The 16,823-nt window shown below is 43.9% G+C and overlaps 1 protein-coding gene across 2 annotated transcripts in view; it reads right to left on the reverse strand.

Annotated features, from left to right (window-relative positions):
• The window catches only part of LOC121009408 (cytochrome P450 2A13-like), a 210,177-nt gene that overhangs the window by 21,384 nt on the left and 171,970 nt on the right, over positions 1-16,823 (reverse strand). For both annotated transcript variants that reach the window (XM_040442515.1, XM_040442514.1), the window contains exons 3-4: positions 16,121-16,270; positions 15,337-15,497 (exon numbers count right to left, since the gene is read on the reverse strand). In XM_040442515.1, the coding sequence (XP_040298449.1) occupies positions 15,337-15,497; positions 16,121-16,270 (311 nt within the window). The remainder of the gene's footprint in view (positions 1-15,336; positions 15,498-16,120; positions 16,271-16,823) is intronic.

The raw sequence follows: 16,823 nt of genomic DNA on the forward strand, positions 1-16,823 counted from the left end.
CCGAGACCCACCCCATGCCGTTTTACCGTAAATTAGATCAAATATACAAGACATATGGGTGTACGTGGTCAGATCTACAAAGTATAGTAGAGAACAAAACTGGAGAATACTCTGCCCTCATTATGGATAAACTCAAGAAGCCAGAAGGCGGATATGATGACCATACCTCTGGATAGGGGTATGACTTCATAACAGGAATAGAAAAATGGGCGAAGGACAAGTTAGCTGACCAGTCATCCACGCTGCAAGACATGACTCAGGACAGGATGGAATCAGTGGAAAAATTTGTGCAGAGAGTGAAACAAAATTATAGGGACATGGGGTTCAGCGTGAACGAGCCCGTACACATTAGGCTTCTATCACGTTCCTTTGTTGAGGGTCTGAGACCGGACATCAACAAAGCACTAACCACATGTTACCCCGAGTGGAAGGCTTTACCCATAGACATACTCAAACAAGTTGCCAAAGGACTTGAAAGGAACAACTAGAGAACCAGGGCGGCTGTGATTGCCGTCATGTCAGGGGAGGAGAATGGGGACCGCCCCCCAACTATATATCAATTGACCTCACAGTACATGTCAACGTTTACTATTTTAGCAAGCTAATTGATGGTCCAACTGGACCTAAATACGTCTTTGGATCATGTACTGTTTAAGTTGACTAAAACTTTACTTTTATTTATTTACTTTTAAAATCTTTCATCACTTATCACTATCCATACATTGACAATACATAGACAAATTAAAGGGTTTCTGTCACCCCACAAAACTCTTTTTTTTTTTTTTGGATAGTTATATTCCTTATAGCGCGATATAGGAGAATATAATGGTCTTACTTACTTTCATGCGGCCGATTCTTTAGAAAACGAAGTTTTATAATATGTAAATCAGGGCTCTACCAGCAAGTAGGGCGTCTACTTGCTGGTAGCCGCAGCAGAAAACCGCCCCCTCGCCGTGTTGATTGACAGGGCCAGCCGTGATCTCCTCCTCCGGCCGGCCCTGTCAGTATTTCAAAAATCGCGCGCCTCTGTTCATTCTGCGCAGGCGCTCTGAGATGAGGATGCTCGTCTCCTCAGCACTCCCTCAGTGCGCCTGCGCCGATGACGTCTTCTCTTTCGGTGATGTCATCGGCGCAGGCGCACTGAGGGAGTGCTGAGGAGACGAGCCTCCTCATCTCAGAGCGCCTGCGCTGAATGACCAGAGGCGCGAGATTTTTGAAATACTGACAGGGCCGGCCGGAGGAGGAGATCACGGCTGGCCCTGTCAATTAACACGGCGAGGGGGCGGTTTTCTGCTGCGGCTACCAGCAAGTAGACGCCCTACTTGCTGGTAGAGCCCTGATTTACATTATAAAACTTTGTTTTCTAAAGAATCGGCCGCATGAAAGTAAGTAAGACTATTATATTCTCCTATATCGCGCTATAAGGAATATAACTATCCAAAAAAAAAATAATGAGTTTTGTGGGGTGACAGAAACCCTTTAAAACTATCAGTGGTGCGGGCAGCTCTGTCTTATTGATCAATATAATCACTGTTGTTTCACAGCTGCTGTTTGTTGCCACTATTATTTATGGCCTGTATTTGCTTATAGCAGTAAACTCTTGTCGCCTATATAGCTATACATTCACTCCTATTGTGGAGCTCCCTCACTGCCTCTGAGTTAAAATTGACACTCATACACCCTGCATCCCGACATGTTTCGCTGGACACCCAGCGTCTTCGGGGGAGTGCTGGGACGGAGACCATCTCTTAAAGATTCGTATTTTATCACATGTTTTCAACTACCAATGATATGCCAGATCGTCATATATTTCTTACTTAGTGCCACGCCTTGTTCTTCTAATAGGTTCATAATCGTCAGAGCTAAATGTGTCATCATCTTGCGATGTGTCATGTAGCCTCGCACATGCGCGCGGACTTGTAGAAGTTTTCTAATTCCTCCCGATTCTACTCCCGCGATGTCTTATATATACACTCGCGCATGCGCGCAGACTTATAGATATTTTCTTATGCTCCCGATCCACGACCTCGTGATACATCACGCACATTTGCGCATGCACGCGGACTTAGACACTTTTTCCGGAACACTATCTTTTCGTGTACTATGCAGGCGTGCAAACTTAGATATTATTCATTAATGGCTATGTTTTGTGGTAAGTTGGCATACGCGCTTCTACCTTAATACCGCCCCCCCACATGTACCTGCTATGGGTGTGGAAAACCGGGACATATAAAAAGGAACTGTCGCAGTCAACACCTCTGGCCCTCCTATCAGCAATGGTGGCAGCAACAGCAGCAGGAAAGCATGCCACCGCCCCCACCCAACAACCAATAGGACACCGGCAAGCCAGTGTCAGGAGGGGTTAACACCTACATGGTGGTTCACACTCCTCCTGCTGGTCCCGCCCCTCGAGTGACACTCAATGTAGCTGGAGAAAGATTGCCATTTCTTGTAGACACTGGTGCAGCCCGCAGCGTTCTCTGTGAAACTGAGGCCCTCCCATCCTGGCTCACGAACATTCAACTACTGTGTTCAGGGTTAGAGGGGGTTGTGCAACACAACCCAATCACAAAATCCCTTCCCATCACCTCACCACAGCTGCGCTTACCCAGCGGCATCATGACCCAGTTCGTTGTTAGCCCGACTTGTTTTTTTAATCTTCAGGGGGCGGATTTCCTCCAGAAAATAAGGGCCGACATATAATTTCAGCAAGATGAACAGTACTCCTTGGGACAACCCTGTGCCCCGAGGAAAGTTGCCTCCTAATGGCCCTCAGAACAATCAGTGATGACATTGTAACTCCACCAAACAAAGATGTGTTGAACACCATATTACCACATATCCCAGAATACCTTTGGGCTAAGGGGCCCCAAGACATACGACACCTGAATGTCCCTCCTGTCTCAGTGCTCCTAAAAGACCCTAACGTGCTGCCTTACAAGGCCCAATACCCGCTGTCAATAAAACAGCAGAATGCCATTACGCCCTGTTGCAAAATGGAGCATTAATGGATACCACCTCTCCGTGCAACACGCCCCTGTACCCGGTACGGAAAAAGCCAGAGAGAGGTAAATCCCCGACATACAGGATGGTACAAGACTTGAGAGCAGTCAATGAAGCAACTGTATTAGAAACCCCTGTTGTACCTAATCCACACCCTGCTGTCTGGAATTCCACCGCTTGCCAATACCTTCACTGTGATTGATCTGGCTAACGCCAGACTTCCCTTCAGGCTGTATGTCATGGAACGTCAAGGTCACACTACTGGAGTTCTTACCCAAACTCATGGTGGACACAACAGACCGCTGGGCTACTACTCTAAGCACCTTGACCCTGTAGCCAGAGCTGCCCCTTCCTGTGTCAGAGCTGTCCATGCTGCCAGCTCTCTTCTTGACGTCACATCTGATGTTGTGCCTGGGCACCCTCTCCCTATTTTGGCTCCGCATGACATCTCTGCCATCCTCCAGCAGACACAACCCAAACACCTCACTGCACAACGCCACCTCCGGCTGCAGTGTAGTCTGCTTCTGCAAGATAATATCACCATTCAGAAATGTCACATCCTTAACCCTGCTGCACTCCTTCCTCATCCAAGGGGGAAGTATACTAGAGATTCAGGAGAATACGCTAATTTCACATATATGCAGTAAAGGAAAAATGAAACCAATAGGGGAAGTGTTTCATCAGACACCAATCACTGCATTAGAATACTATAGATATTTTCAATTACAACACGCATTAGCATACACGCTTAATAAAACGTCTCAGACAATAGGCACTCAGCGATTTTTAGCATTTTGTTATAATTCAGTAGGGAAAAAAGTTAGGGTTTCACTAATTTACAGGAGATTAATAGAGGAACTAAGCACTGTCACTAAATTTAAAAGTGTAGATAAATGGAAAGTGGATATAGGGGAATGTAATCCTCTTCAATGGCAGGAAATATATCTAAATATCAAGAAGGCCTCCCTTTCAAGATAGCACCATTTGACCCAATTTAAAATAATACACCGGCTATATGTTACTCCGAGTCTTTTAACTAAAATGTATGGTAAAAAGGGAAAAGAATTCTGTTGCTTGAAATGCTCTTTTGCAGCTGCAGGGTATGTTCACATGTTGTGGGGTTGTCCAGTCATTAAGTCCTTTTGGGATAGTATATTTCAGGAGTTGGAGGCATTAACTGGGAATAACCCCCCCCTCAACTATTCAAGTAGCTGTACTCGGACTCCTTCCCCCCGACTATAAAAACAAAACAACCAAAAGTGAGCAGGTTTATTGGCTGAAGGGACTCCTATTGGCCAAGGTAATAATCCTTAGACACTGGGTGATGGATAGACCACCCACAATACATGAGTGGCAAAGCTTAATGTCAAGAGTAACAGATTTTGAGTGCATGAAACGTCGTGGGGAGAAATAACAGAAATAGGCGCATAACCGGGGAGAAATGATTGAAATAGATGTACAGCCGGGCTGGAACTGATGACCTATTGCCACTTGAGCTATAACCCCTAAATAAACAACAACCACTATAACTGGAGCAAGCTATATAGTAATCCGCTTTATGTCCGTCTGGGAGATACCCAGAATGAGGGCGTGAGTCGCCCGCCGCCCCTCGTGGCGGCCGTGCCAGGCCAGGTACATTGGGGGGGATGGGGGGGATGGGGGGGTGGACGGTTTTTGTTTTGATACGGGAGATAGGAGATTGGCATCAATTCGGGGTGTTCTCGGTATTGATGTTTGTGTGTTTATATATGTGAGGCCCGACACCAAGTAAAGTACTGTAGAAATGTATCTGTTTCGTGTGCCACTCTCTGTGACTATATATCCTTTTACATTGTCTTGTTTTGAGAAAATTAATAAAGATATTTGAAAGGAAAAAAAGAGATTCAGGAGAAGCTTCTGAAGATATTATTGATCTGCATGCTGAAGAAGATCTTCAGGAAGAAGAACTATGGACCTCAACTGACTCTCTTTACCAGGAACAGGATCATGACTGCATCACAACGATGGAAGCTGAAGTAGGAACACCACCATCGATCCAAGACACTCCTCTTAAAAAACACTCATTGGATTCTCTTTGTGGACTGCTCAAGGTACGCCGATGACAAAGGGAAATTCCATGCAGGCATGGCAGTCACTAGTGAGCATGAAGTGCTGTGTGCAAGACAATTGCGCCCAGACCAGTCAGCACAGGAGGCTAAACTCATTGTCCTCACTGAAGCCTGCCTCATGGCAAAAGATTCCATCGCTAATATCTACACGGATACCAGATATGCCTTTGGAGTGGTTCATGACTTTGGACTAATATGGAAGGCACGGGATTACATCACAGCCGCAGGAACCCCAATCAAAAATGCCTCAGCAGTAGTAGCCCTAATGGCAGCAGTACTCCTGCCCACTCAAGTGGCAGTGATCAAGGTAAAGGCCCATACAGGAAGTGACACTCCTGAGGCCAGAGGAAATGCCCTAGCTGATCAAACAGCAAAGAAAGCAGCAATGGAAGAGGAAGGAGCCCAGACAGAACAGATCCCGACAGTACAAGAAGATCTGGAGCAAGAGGAAGTCACATGGGACCTACTGAAACAAATGCAGAAACAGGCCACTCCCAGGGAAAAGGAAACCTGGTTGAAAGAGTCAGCCTTCGAAGAAGAATCTGAACTCTGGACACAGGGAAAAGAGTATGCCTACCCAGAACTCTCTATCCCCTAATAGCCGCAATGGCTCATGGGCCCACCCATCAATCCAAAACCATCATGAAAGAGCTAATTTAAAAAATATGGGTGGCCCCAGGGATCACCCCCGTCCTGGTGAGATATACTCAAGTGTGCTTCATCTGCACAGAGTGAAATCCAGGTAGAACCGAGCCCACGCCCCGGAAATGTCTCCCAAAGGCCTTAGATCCCTTTCAGAGGATACAAATCGACCACAGCCAGATGCCAATGTGCCAAGAATTTCAATATGTGCTGTTAGTGATAGACTTGTTCTCTGGGTGGCCAGAAGCCTAATCCCGTCCGAAATCAGACAGCAACTACTACTGCTAAAAAAAACGATGCAGGAGCTTGTCTGTAGGTTCGGAGTACCTGAGGTCATTGAGAGTGATCAGGGCCCAGCATTCACTGCCAGATTAACCCAAGAAGTCTGGGAAATTGTAGGGTCGCACCTGGCGTATCACACCCCCTACAGGCCCCAAAGCAGCGGCTAAGTTGAAAGATTGAATGGGGTGTCAAAAATGTTGAAGATGACCAGGGAGACAGGGCTCAATTGGGTTCAGTGCTTGCCTATAGCACTCTTTTCATTTAGGCACACACTAAGGCCTTCACACAAACGGACACCATACAGGATCCTATTTGGGACAGGGCCAAGAATGGGACAGTATTTCCCGTAACAGTTACAAATGCATTATGAATCTGTTGCCAAATTGTCTAACATACATGCACAAGTTTTCTCTTCCATTCCAGATCTTTACTCCCTAGAAGGAAGCCACACTCTGAAACCTGGAGAGTGGGTGGTGGTCAAGAAGCATATGGGGGGGGGGGGGGGTGTGGCCTGCTGCCGACCGAGATGGCTGCTTGGTGAGAGAGCTCCGGTTCACCATCCCTGATAAGCGACCTAAAGCACCTTGGCAAAGGAAGGATTGAGCTGCCAATTCGTCTCCTACCTTCATAGGGACATGATGACTAGGAAGAAAGCTTCCCGTCCGGGTCTCCGACGCCTCACTGACTTCTTTTCAGCTCAGGAGCCTGACGGCGGCTTCCCGCCATTCCGCTCCGTCTCTTCACCAACGCTGCAGGAGGCCGAAAATACCTCGTTACCCATATCCAGGGGAATCTCTTCTCCTTCATCAGCCAGCAGCGGTGATACGGAGGGGCGACACAAGCATTCACAAACGCTGCATCTATCCAGCACAAGGGGCAATGATAACCGTGCTGCCTCCGGGCCTGAACAAGGGGACGCCATGATTACTATACCGCCGGTGACATCATAGCTGGTGCAGTGGCAAGCAATATTACTGTATCCCCACAGATAGGTCCCAGTCTCCTGCTTTGGCTCAGGCTAAAACTAAAGTAGATGCGGTGTCAGATCCACTGCAGGACTTTGTACTGATCAAGCAGTTTCAGAGAGTTCACTTAAAGCGATGATGACGGCTATACATCACTCACTCATATCGCAACTACAACAAGTAGCCTCCTTTATCACTTCTTCCATGGATGATCTGGGTTCCAGAGTGAATCACATTGAAAATAAGATGGGGGAATTAACCAGCTCCCACAATGATCTCATTGATGCTCATTATTCTCTAGAAGATGAAGTGGCAGGTTTAAAAGCTAAAATGGCTGACTTAGAGGACAGAAACAGGCGCAACAACTTAAAATTCAGGGGGATCTCAGAAAAAATATCCCTGGCTAATCTGCAGCAATTCATGGGAGAAATGCTTAAAGTGATATTCCCAGACAGAGATCCTCAACTGCTACTGATTGATAGGGCTCATCATCTGCCCAAACCTAAACATCTACCAGCTTCAGCGCCCAAAGATGTTATTGCGCGTTTTCACTTTTACTGCACAAAAGAGGATCTGGTTTCCTACATCAGGAAAAATCGTAACCTACCAGCTCCATTTCAGGACATTCAAATATTTGCTGATCTATCGCAAGCAACATTGCAAGCCAGGAAACAACTTGCCCCAATAACCAAAGTATTGAGGAATCTCCAAATCCCATACAAGTGGGGATTCCCGCTGAAGCTTCTGATACATAGAGATGGGAAAACATTCGTTATTAAAAATCCTGATGAAGGAGAGTCCCTTCTTAAATCCTGGAATACTGGAAGACCAACATCGCCGGTTCCAGCAATAATTAAGAACAACACCCATGTGGCCCCGGACTGGTCCTCAGTGGGAGAATAATCCTGAGTGTAATATCTATGATGTCCGCTATATCCTTTTGCCGAATAGTTATTAACAATAGGGATGGCGGAATAAGGCCGAACTGTTGATCCCCGATTTCTCTGGTCTAGGTTCCTTGTAACCTCCCTCAGACCAGACCTATTCGGTTTTGTTTGCTAACCTATGTTTACTCCACAGGTTAAATTTTTGCTAATGTTTGATCTTTATGTTCTTTTTGTTTTCTTTCTTTTCGATGGTCATATGCATGTACTTCATCATCACTACAGTCTCGACATGTAAGGTCTCTAATATGTATTCAGCTTTTAGATTATGTCCATTTTTATGGCAGTTAAGGTAATGTCTATTAATGCCAAAGGATTGAATTTCCCCTATAAAAGATCCTCACGTTTGCTATTCGCAGACAGATATTTTATGTGTACAGGAAACACATTTTGTGCGCAACAAGCACCCAGAGTTATCAAGTAAAGGTTTCTCTAGTATACTATTAGCCAACTCAAATAAGAAAAAAGCAGGGGTGGCTATCGCAATAAAGGATTCCCTGGGCTTTCAGGTTGAAAAAGTGTTAATTGATGAGGGAGGGAGATATATTGTTCTGGTAGGCTTAGTTGGTTCGGTTGCAATTACCCTGGTCAATATCTATGCCCCCAACAAATCCCCTATAAGGTTCTTGAATAAAGTCTTGAGGAAAACACATACTATACAAAAGGGATATCTTATGCTTTGTGGAGACTTACTATAGTGCCAGATAGGAACCTGGACTCAACGGGTTCTGACAGATTAAAGGCCCCAGCCTTGGGGCGTTGGTTGAGAGATAACCAGCTTTATGACACATTTCGATGTCTAAATGCAAATTCGAAAGAATTTAGCTTTTACTCTGCAAGACATAGGTCGTTCTCCCGAATCGATCTGTTTCTCTCTGATAGGCCATTGTTATCGAGGATTTCCAAGTCTACTGTAGGGATCACGTCGTGGTCAGACCATGCACCAATTTCGTGTTCAATTTCCCAAATCCTGTCTTTTAATGCTCAGAAATCCTGGAGAAATAATACCTTTCTCCTTCGCCATCCTAAATATAAACCACTTATAGAATCCGCCATAAAGGAATATTTCTCTTTTAATAATACAGAAAATGTTAATACCTTTACCCTGTGGCAAGCTCACAAAGCAACCATTAGAGGGGAATTGCTAAAACAGAGTTCACGCTTCAAGAAATCCTGTGAGGCTAAACTATCAACTCTTTTGGAGAAAGAGGCTAGACTAGAAGAACAAGTCAGATTAGACCCTTCCATAAATCTCCACAAGAGTTTAATGTCCTTGAGACATGAAATACATGCCATCCTACAAATGGATTACGACCGCCAATTAACCTCTATGCGACTTTCATACTACAAATCCTACAATAAACCTAGTAGGTTAATGGCAAGGAAAATAAAACCAATAACACAAAAGATAAATATACCCTACATGCTAGCCCCCGATAAAACTTCTAGAATTATACATCAAAATGAAATAGCAGAAGCCTTTAACCAATATTACTCTAAGTTATACAACCTTAATAAAGACTCCTCCACAATCCAACCGTCCTTAGAGAAAATTGACTCTTTCCTTCAAAAAGTCAATCTCCCCTCTCTAAATAGTGATCAAATTGCAGAACTGAACCCCAATTTCGGCTTCTGAAGTAGATGCTACGATCAAATCCCTAAAACAGAATAAATCGCCCGGCCCTGACGGGTATTCCAACGAATATTATCAATTGTTTTCCCCCTATTACAACCGCATATTGTTCAGCTTTTTAATAAGGTGCTAGCTGGAGAACAATTTCCATCTGAAATGTTACAGGCGACGATAGTTACCTTTCCGAAGCCGGGTAAAACGACGGATTCCCCTGCAATTTCTCTCCTCAATTGCGACGTAAAGCTATATGCAAAACTGCTAGCCCATAAACTTGAAAATTTTGCCTTCACTAATCCATAGTGACCAAGTTGGCTTTACAAAGGGCAGAGAGGCGCCAGATGGTACCCGTCGGATATTGGGCCTGTTGCAAAAGGCTGGGGGGTTGGCGACGCCTTCTTTGCTTCTAACTTTGGATGCAGAGAAGGCGTTTGACCGTATAATTGGGGATTTGCGTCGGCTTTCGGGGCCCTATTAAAAATGTGATCCAAGCTTTATATTTCACTCCCTCCACTAGAGTACTAGCTAATGGATCCCTCTCCTCCCCTTTTTTAATTACAAATGGTACCTGGCAAGGATGTCCCCTTTCCTCTTCTTAATGGTAATGGAGCCCTTCGCAGAAATGATACGGACGTCAGAATCGATACGTGGCATTTCAGCCGGTAATCGACGTCATTTTGACCGTAACTGACCCCTTGCCTTCATTGAGGGCCACTTTACAGATTATCAGGGAATTCGGGGAAGTATCATACTACAAAATTAACAAAGCCAAATCCCAAATCCTAGCTGTGAAGATCTCTCCACCATTGAGGAGGGCACTAGAAAATGAATTCCCTTTTCAGTGGGCTGTAGACTCAATCACATATTTGGGCGTACAAATCTGCTATCCTCTTACACGGTTAGTCAAAAACAACTATGACGTATTATATAACTCCCTCCAAACTGATCTAGACTGTTACTCTAAATTAGACCTATCCTGGCTAGGATGAATAGTAATATACAAAATGATGGTGCTCCCAAAGATTTTATATCTGTTTCGTACCCTACCCATCCCTATCCCCACCTCTCCACTCAAATGCTATCCTTTATATGGAATAAGGGCCCTCACAGAATAGCAGCCTCTATACTCTATAGTCATAGGTTTCACGGAGGCCTGGGAGTCCCAAATCTTCAGGGATACTATGATTCCTTTGTTTTCAAACTGTTGAGATTTTGGTGTAGACGAGAGCAGACTCCTAGCTGGCATCAGATAGAAGTAGATCTTAATAAAGGGAAACCACTTTACTCTCTCTTCTTATTGCATGCTATTGATCCCAGCTTCCCGCTTCCCACAGCGCTGACTCTGAAATCATCCATCCAAACATGGAAACTTTTGTTACAACGTACTGGTCCAACGTCTCCAAAGATAATTTTACAGGTCCCCATAGAGATCTTACAATACTATATAACAGATTTCTCGGTAGGTGGTTGGCGGAAAGCTGGGATACAGGTGCTAAATGATTTTTATGACGGTGATGTTTTGAGGTCGTTTTCACGCCTACAAGTCTCTTTCAATGTACCAGATTCTTACCATTATCATTATACTAGGATTGTTCATTTTTTAGCTAAGTGGCCTAAAAGAGATATAATGATTCCAGTCGATCTTCTCAATATTATGCTTTGTACTCAAGGAGATTCCCAAATTCCCACAAGCGCAATTTATAAAACTGTGTTAGGGGATATACGCTTGTCGAAAAAGGCACATTTCCTGAACTGGGAGAGAGATCTGCTGCTCTCATACTCTATAACTAAGTGGCAAGCAGCGATTAGAGTTACATATCATGCCACAAAATGCTCTAACCTGTTAGAATGTTATCATAAACTACTCACTCGGTGGTATTTTACCCCAGCTAAACTCAGCAGATTCTACCCCGATGTAGAAAACTCGTGCTGGCGCTGTCAGAAATCGCCAGGCAACCTAATGCATATTTTTTGGGATTGTGTTAAACTTCAATCCTTTTGGATCAGGGTTGGGGAACTGGTGAGAGAAGTGACAGGCTCCAAAATTTCTCTATCCTCGGCTATGGCACTCCTCTCATTAGATCTTGACTTGATTCCACAACAATTTAGATTACTAACTTGTCATATATTACTCTCGGCCAAACTCCTAGTTGCTAAACATTGGAAATCATCTACAATCCCTACTTTGAATGAACTCAATGAAAAAATTTCCACCCACGCTATATTTGAGCACCTATGGGCGCAGCGGACCAACAAGATGCGGAAATTTCAATCCTCTTGGTCTCCTTGGCTCACAAAATGTCCTATTCCTATGTGACTTAATCCCTTCTGTTCAATACTAGATTAGTTCCTTACTCGGGTCTGTTTTTTGAGTGATGATAACTCCGTGTCCATCGATCTCTTATATTTTGTTTTTGTTTTTGCTTTTTCTTTATATCCCTTTTTCATCTGATTGATTATCTTATTTGTCGCTGTTCTACGTTGGCAGCACCCAGGCGGGTGCCGTAGAACTTGATATATGTTATAGCTATGTCATTTCACTTTATTTAGTGGCTGCGACCACTCTTTACTTGATCAACATATATCGTTTCTCATCTTGAGTGGCTGCGTCCACAATGCAATCGTTGTCATTTATATAGTACCATATTGACAATAAAAATGATTGTGAAAAAAAAAGAAGCATATCAGAAGCATCCTCGAACCACGATACAAGGGACCTTACCAGGTGCTGCTGACCACCCTAACTTCTGTAAAACTCGAGGGGAGACCTAACTGGATCCATGCATCACACTGCAAAAGAATACGAGTGTCATCTCCAGATATCGAGGGAACCACAGCTGAATCTGCATGATTCCTTTTGCAACAGTTATCGCTCTGCTACTTTTTGTCTACACCTACAGGGTCACATATACACAGAATCTTCCAAAGACAGGAGGATAAGTGGCCATCACCCAACAAAAAGAGAAGGATGGCTACATATTGACCACTTTCTGGTTTAATTCCTCCAGTACGCATGTGGCTACCTTCAAATTCGATTACTGCAGTCTAGTATTGTGCCCAACACCAGCATGGCAATGTAGCATGTACCAAACGGGCAGCCATAGATCCACATACATCGGTGTCACTGATAACCAGTATGGGGAACAGTGTAACTCGTGGGGAGCAGTTGGTTGGAACACGGGTGAACCATGGGGATACAGACCTCAGAGTGCCCGAGACAAAAAAGACAAAATGGGTAAATCCTTGCTTACCCGCATGACACTGTTTAAGAGTGGAAGATGCCACCCAAGTGGACAGACATGCTCCAACATGCCACTTACCCTCACAATAGAAAACCCCAGCCTCAATGACGCAGGGACATACCTTATAGGCACCTGGATGGGGGTGGTAACTGCTGGGGACATGGGCATGTTCCACCTGAAAGACCTACATAATCTCACAAAGATAGAGAAGGGTCCGTCCAAACCCTACACTACCTCCCTTAGGCAGATGACAGCCATAGCAGACCCCACCTTTGAAGATACTATGGCTGCCGAGACAGGATTTTCTGACACCAACCTGTGATTAGAATGGATGAAATACAATGCTGACACACACATCTGCCTCCTGAGACTGAAAGCTGCTTCCTCAGCCTATATACCAACACTAGCGTGAATGACTCTGCCTGTGAAAAGTGGAAAAAAAATTCCCTCTGGTAGTAAAACCCCCCAAACCAGGTGAAGGCATAACCATATACCCCGGTAACTACACCTTTTACTTCAACCCTGGCAGTCAGAGATTCTTGGGCAACTTCACAGAAGGGTACTGCTCATCCTGCAGCAACCTGTCCACTGAAACACAGAATCAGAAGGTATTTTTGGGGGACATCTATTGGATCTGTAGAGACGGAAAAATAAGAACTAAGTTAAAAGGCAATTGGTCTGGTGAATGCGCCCTAGCGAAAGCCATAATGCCCCTTCACATACTAGAAGATGACCCAACAGTTAGAGGGTATACTCAAAAAACCTATTCAGGGAGGTCAAAAAGGGAGGCCTCCCCACAGGGGAGCTTTGACCCACATGTGTATATAGACACAATAGGAGTCCCAAGGGGGGTCCCCAACGAGTTTAAGGCCAGAGATCAGATGGCAGCTGGATTTGAATCCATACTCCCAATAGTGACAATCAACAAGAACGTTGACTGGATAAACTACATATATTATAATCAGCAAAGATTTGTAAACTACACCTGTGATGCCCTAAAAGGAATTGCAGAACAGTTAGAGGCTACTTCTGCTGTGGCCTTTCAGAACAGGATGGCCCTAGATATGATCCTAGCTGAGACTGGGGGAGTTTGTAAAATGATTGTGGAAACTTGCTGCACCTACATCCCATATAACACTGGCCCCAAAGGGAAGGTAACTGAAGCAATAAACAAGCTTACTAACCTCTCAGAGGAATTAAAACGTAACCCAGGGATAACAGACCCATGGGATGAGTACTTCGGACGGTTCAAAAATATGTACCGTTCTCACCCAGATAGGTATGGAGATAGTCTTGATGCTAGTATTAATGTTAGTAGTGTTTTATGTTGCATTGTACCCTGTGTCCGAAAAATATGTGAAAAAATTGTGACTTAAACTACTGAACAGCCCATCATGCTGCTATATGGTGAAGAAGAAATGGAAACCAAAGAATTCAACACAAGTTCCCCCACCAATTACAATGTCATACCGAGATAGGGAAAGATGAATCCTAGGGTACTATCATAAGTCCGATTAACCGGGAGTCTACCCAAAAGGGGTAGGTTGTGGGTGAAGAGGATTGCGAATGGTATTCCCAGGGGTTCACTAGGCAGGGAAAGTTCTACAATCAAGAATCCAAGGGGGGACTGTTATGGAATATAATGGACACTTGCTTAGCACTTACAAAATGGTGTCTGTCCGAGAGACAACCCCCAGTATGCATTCTATGATTGAAATTATTTGCAGCAAAAACTTAAAACTGTCAGGAATTCCTCTGAGTCTATCATACATATGCCTTAAACTTATTTCCTGTTTACATTCCTTCTTGCTAAAAGACCAATCATGTGAGCCCACTCCTCCCACTAGTATGGAGGGTATATAATGTGAAGCCCCCACCTAATAAATTAGAGTTATGCTTTGACCTTATATAGAGTTCTGTGTTATTTCTCTCGCCGTGCATGCACATATCTATCTAATTTGGAGCAGTGTATCAACCTACCTGACCATTGATCAGAACCAGAACACTGCAAAGATTTCTTAGGCTTCTTTTACACCTGCGGCCGGGTTATCTGACTGACAGGTCCAGCAGGCAATGCCACAGCACTCAGCACACAGTGGTTTTTGTCTGATTATCAGCATATTTACCGGGTAGAAGTTGAATCATTATAGTCAATGGGGTCTGGTGGGAAAGCGGTAGTGTCCAGCAATGCAGGATCTGGAGAACTCTGGCAGGCTGTTCTCTACCGGAACAGTCTGCCGGAGTTCCTTGCCACAAGTGTAAAACTAGCTTTATTTTGATGTTCTGTTTTAATTTTGAACCAAGACTGTGATCACCCCTGATCTAAGCAAAGGCATCCAAACAATGACATTCAGTCATAGGTCCATCCATTGTGCATTACTATACTTTCCCCAAAGAGGTTAACAGGTTGCTGTGCCTGGAAATATGAAATGGACAGATGGTAGGCAGACATTTCCAGAGTGTAAATTCTGGGTAATTACATTGCACCCATAAACCTGTTAGACAGTTTGTAACGTTTACCTGCCCTGAACGGGTGTTGAACAACTGGAGAAGATTGTGAAGATATAATATCAGAGTCAAAAACTTTTCATCTTCATAGTCAAATCTTTCACCAAACACAACGGAGCAAATGACATTAGAAACAGCAGCTCGTAATATATATGTTGGGTCAATTGGAGCATCTGTTAGCAAAAATAAAGAAAAGTGCTAAATTACTGCTTTAAATGGGTACTCTTATCTATCCTATTATCCTATAAATATCAGATAGGTATGGGTCCCGTCTGTCTACAGAAAGGGGCCCTGTTGCCTTGATTTGGGAATGGAGAGGTGTTTGTACTTGTGTGGCTTTCTTCGTTTATTTTAATAGCACTTCCAAAAGTAGCCAAGTCCATCTGCTCAGCTATTTTTGAAAGTACAGTACCACTGAGTTGTTGGCAGAGAGCTGTGCATGCTCAGCCTCTTCTCCACTCCCAGCTGGGCATGACCATGTCCTGTACTGGAGATAGAAGCATATCCCAAAGGTAGGGCATTTGTACACTCATGGTGTGTCTTGTGCACATAGACCCGCAAAAAAAATAAAAAATCACCCATGTGCTGTCCGCATTCGTATATATGTCCTACAAATTTTAGAACGTGTCCTATTGTCTGTTTTTGCGGACAGGAATAGCTATTTCAATTCATAGGACTGAGAAAAATTCAGATTGCACACGGAAGGTATCCCTATTCTGCGGTTCTGCTGTTTTGCAGGAGGCCTTATATGTATGGCCTGAGTGTAGGAGACAGATATCTTTGGAACTTTACCCACCTTTATCCTTCATAAATTTCTCAGCAAGACACCGGGCTTCTTCTTGGATTCTTTCTTCAATGCTCCTCTTTCCCATTCCAAAATTTCTCAACGTTGTCAGAGAAAAACGACGAAGAATTTTCCACCTTTCCCCACTGCTTGCAATGACCCCTATAAGTTCAAGAATACAATTAAAGGGAATATACTATATTTTTTACCAATTAAAACCAGATACTGAAGTAGATTCTCTTTTTCTTTTTTATAATCTGTTCTTATTTTCTGATGGTAGATTTATTTAATTTCCTGTACATGATTATGAGGCAGCCATCTTGCCTGAGCTGCTTTTAACAGCATTTAGAGACATGCTTTACAGCAGTCATTAAGTCTGCAGAGTCAATACACAAGACATGTTTATTGTCGTCTATGAGAACATTTACTCGGCATGCTCTGTGCAGAGGTCACTGTACAAAGATGGAAGTTCATAAGCTTTGATGTCACCGATTGCGAATATTGCATACCGTGTTATCTGTATATAGGTGTTATCTGTCTTTGTAATCCTGCCTTTGATTACAGTAGTAAATGACTACTGGAAAGTGATCTCTATGAAAGATGAAGTGTCAGTTTATCATAAGGCTTAGGAACCATACATTTCTTAGAGTAATAATGGACAAATGGCTCTTTTTCAAAGGGTCCAGCCAACAGTATTATGTGTATGGAGGGTTCC

The sequence above is a fragment of the Bufo bufo genome, chromosome 8 (genome assembly GCF_905171765.1).
Source record: "Bufo bufo chromosome 8, aBufBuf1.1, whole genome shotgun sequence".
Taxonomy (NCBI): domain Eukaryota; kingdom Metazoa; phylum Chordata; class Amphibia; order Anura; family Bufonidae; genus Bufo; species Bufo bufo.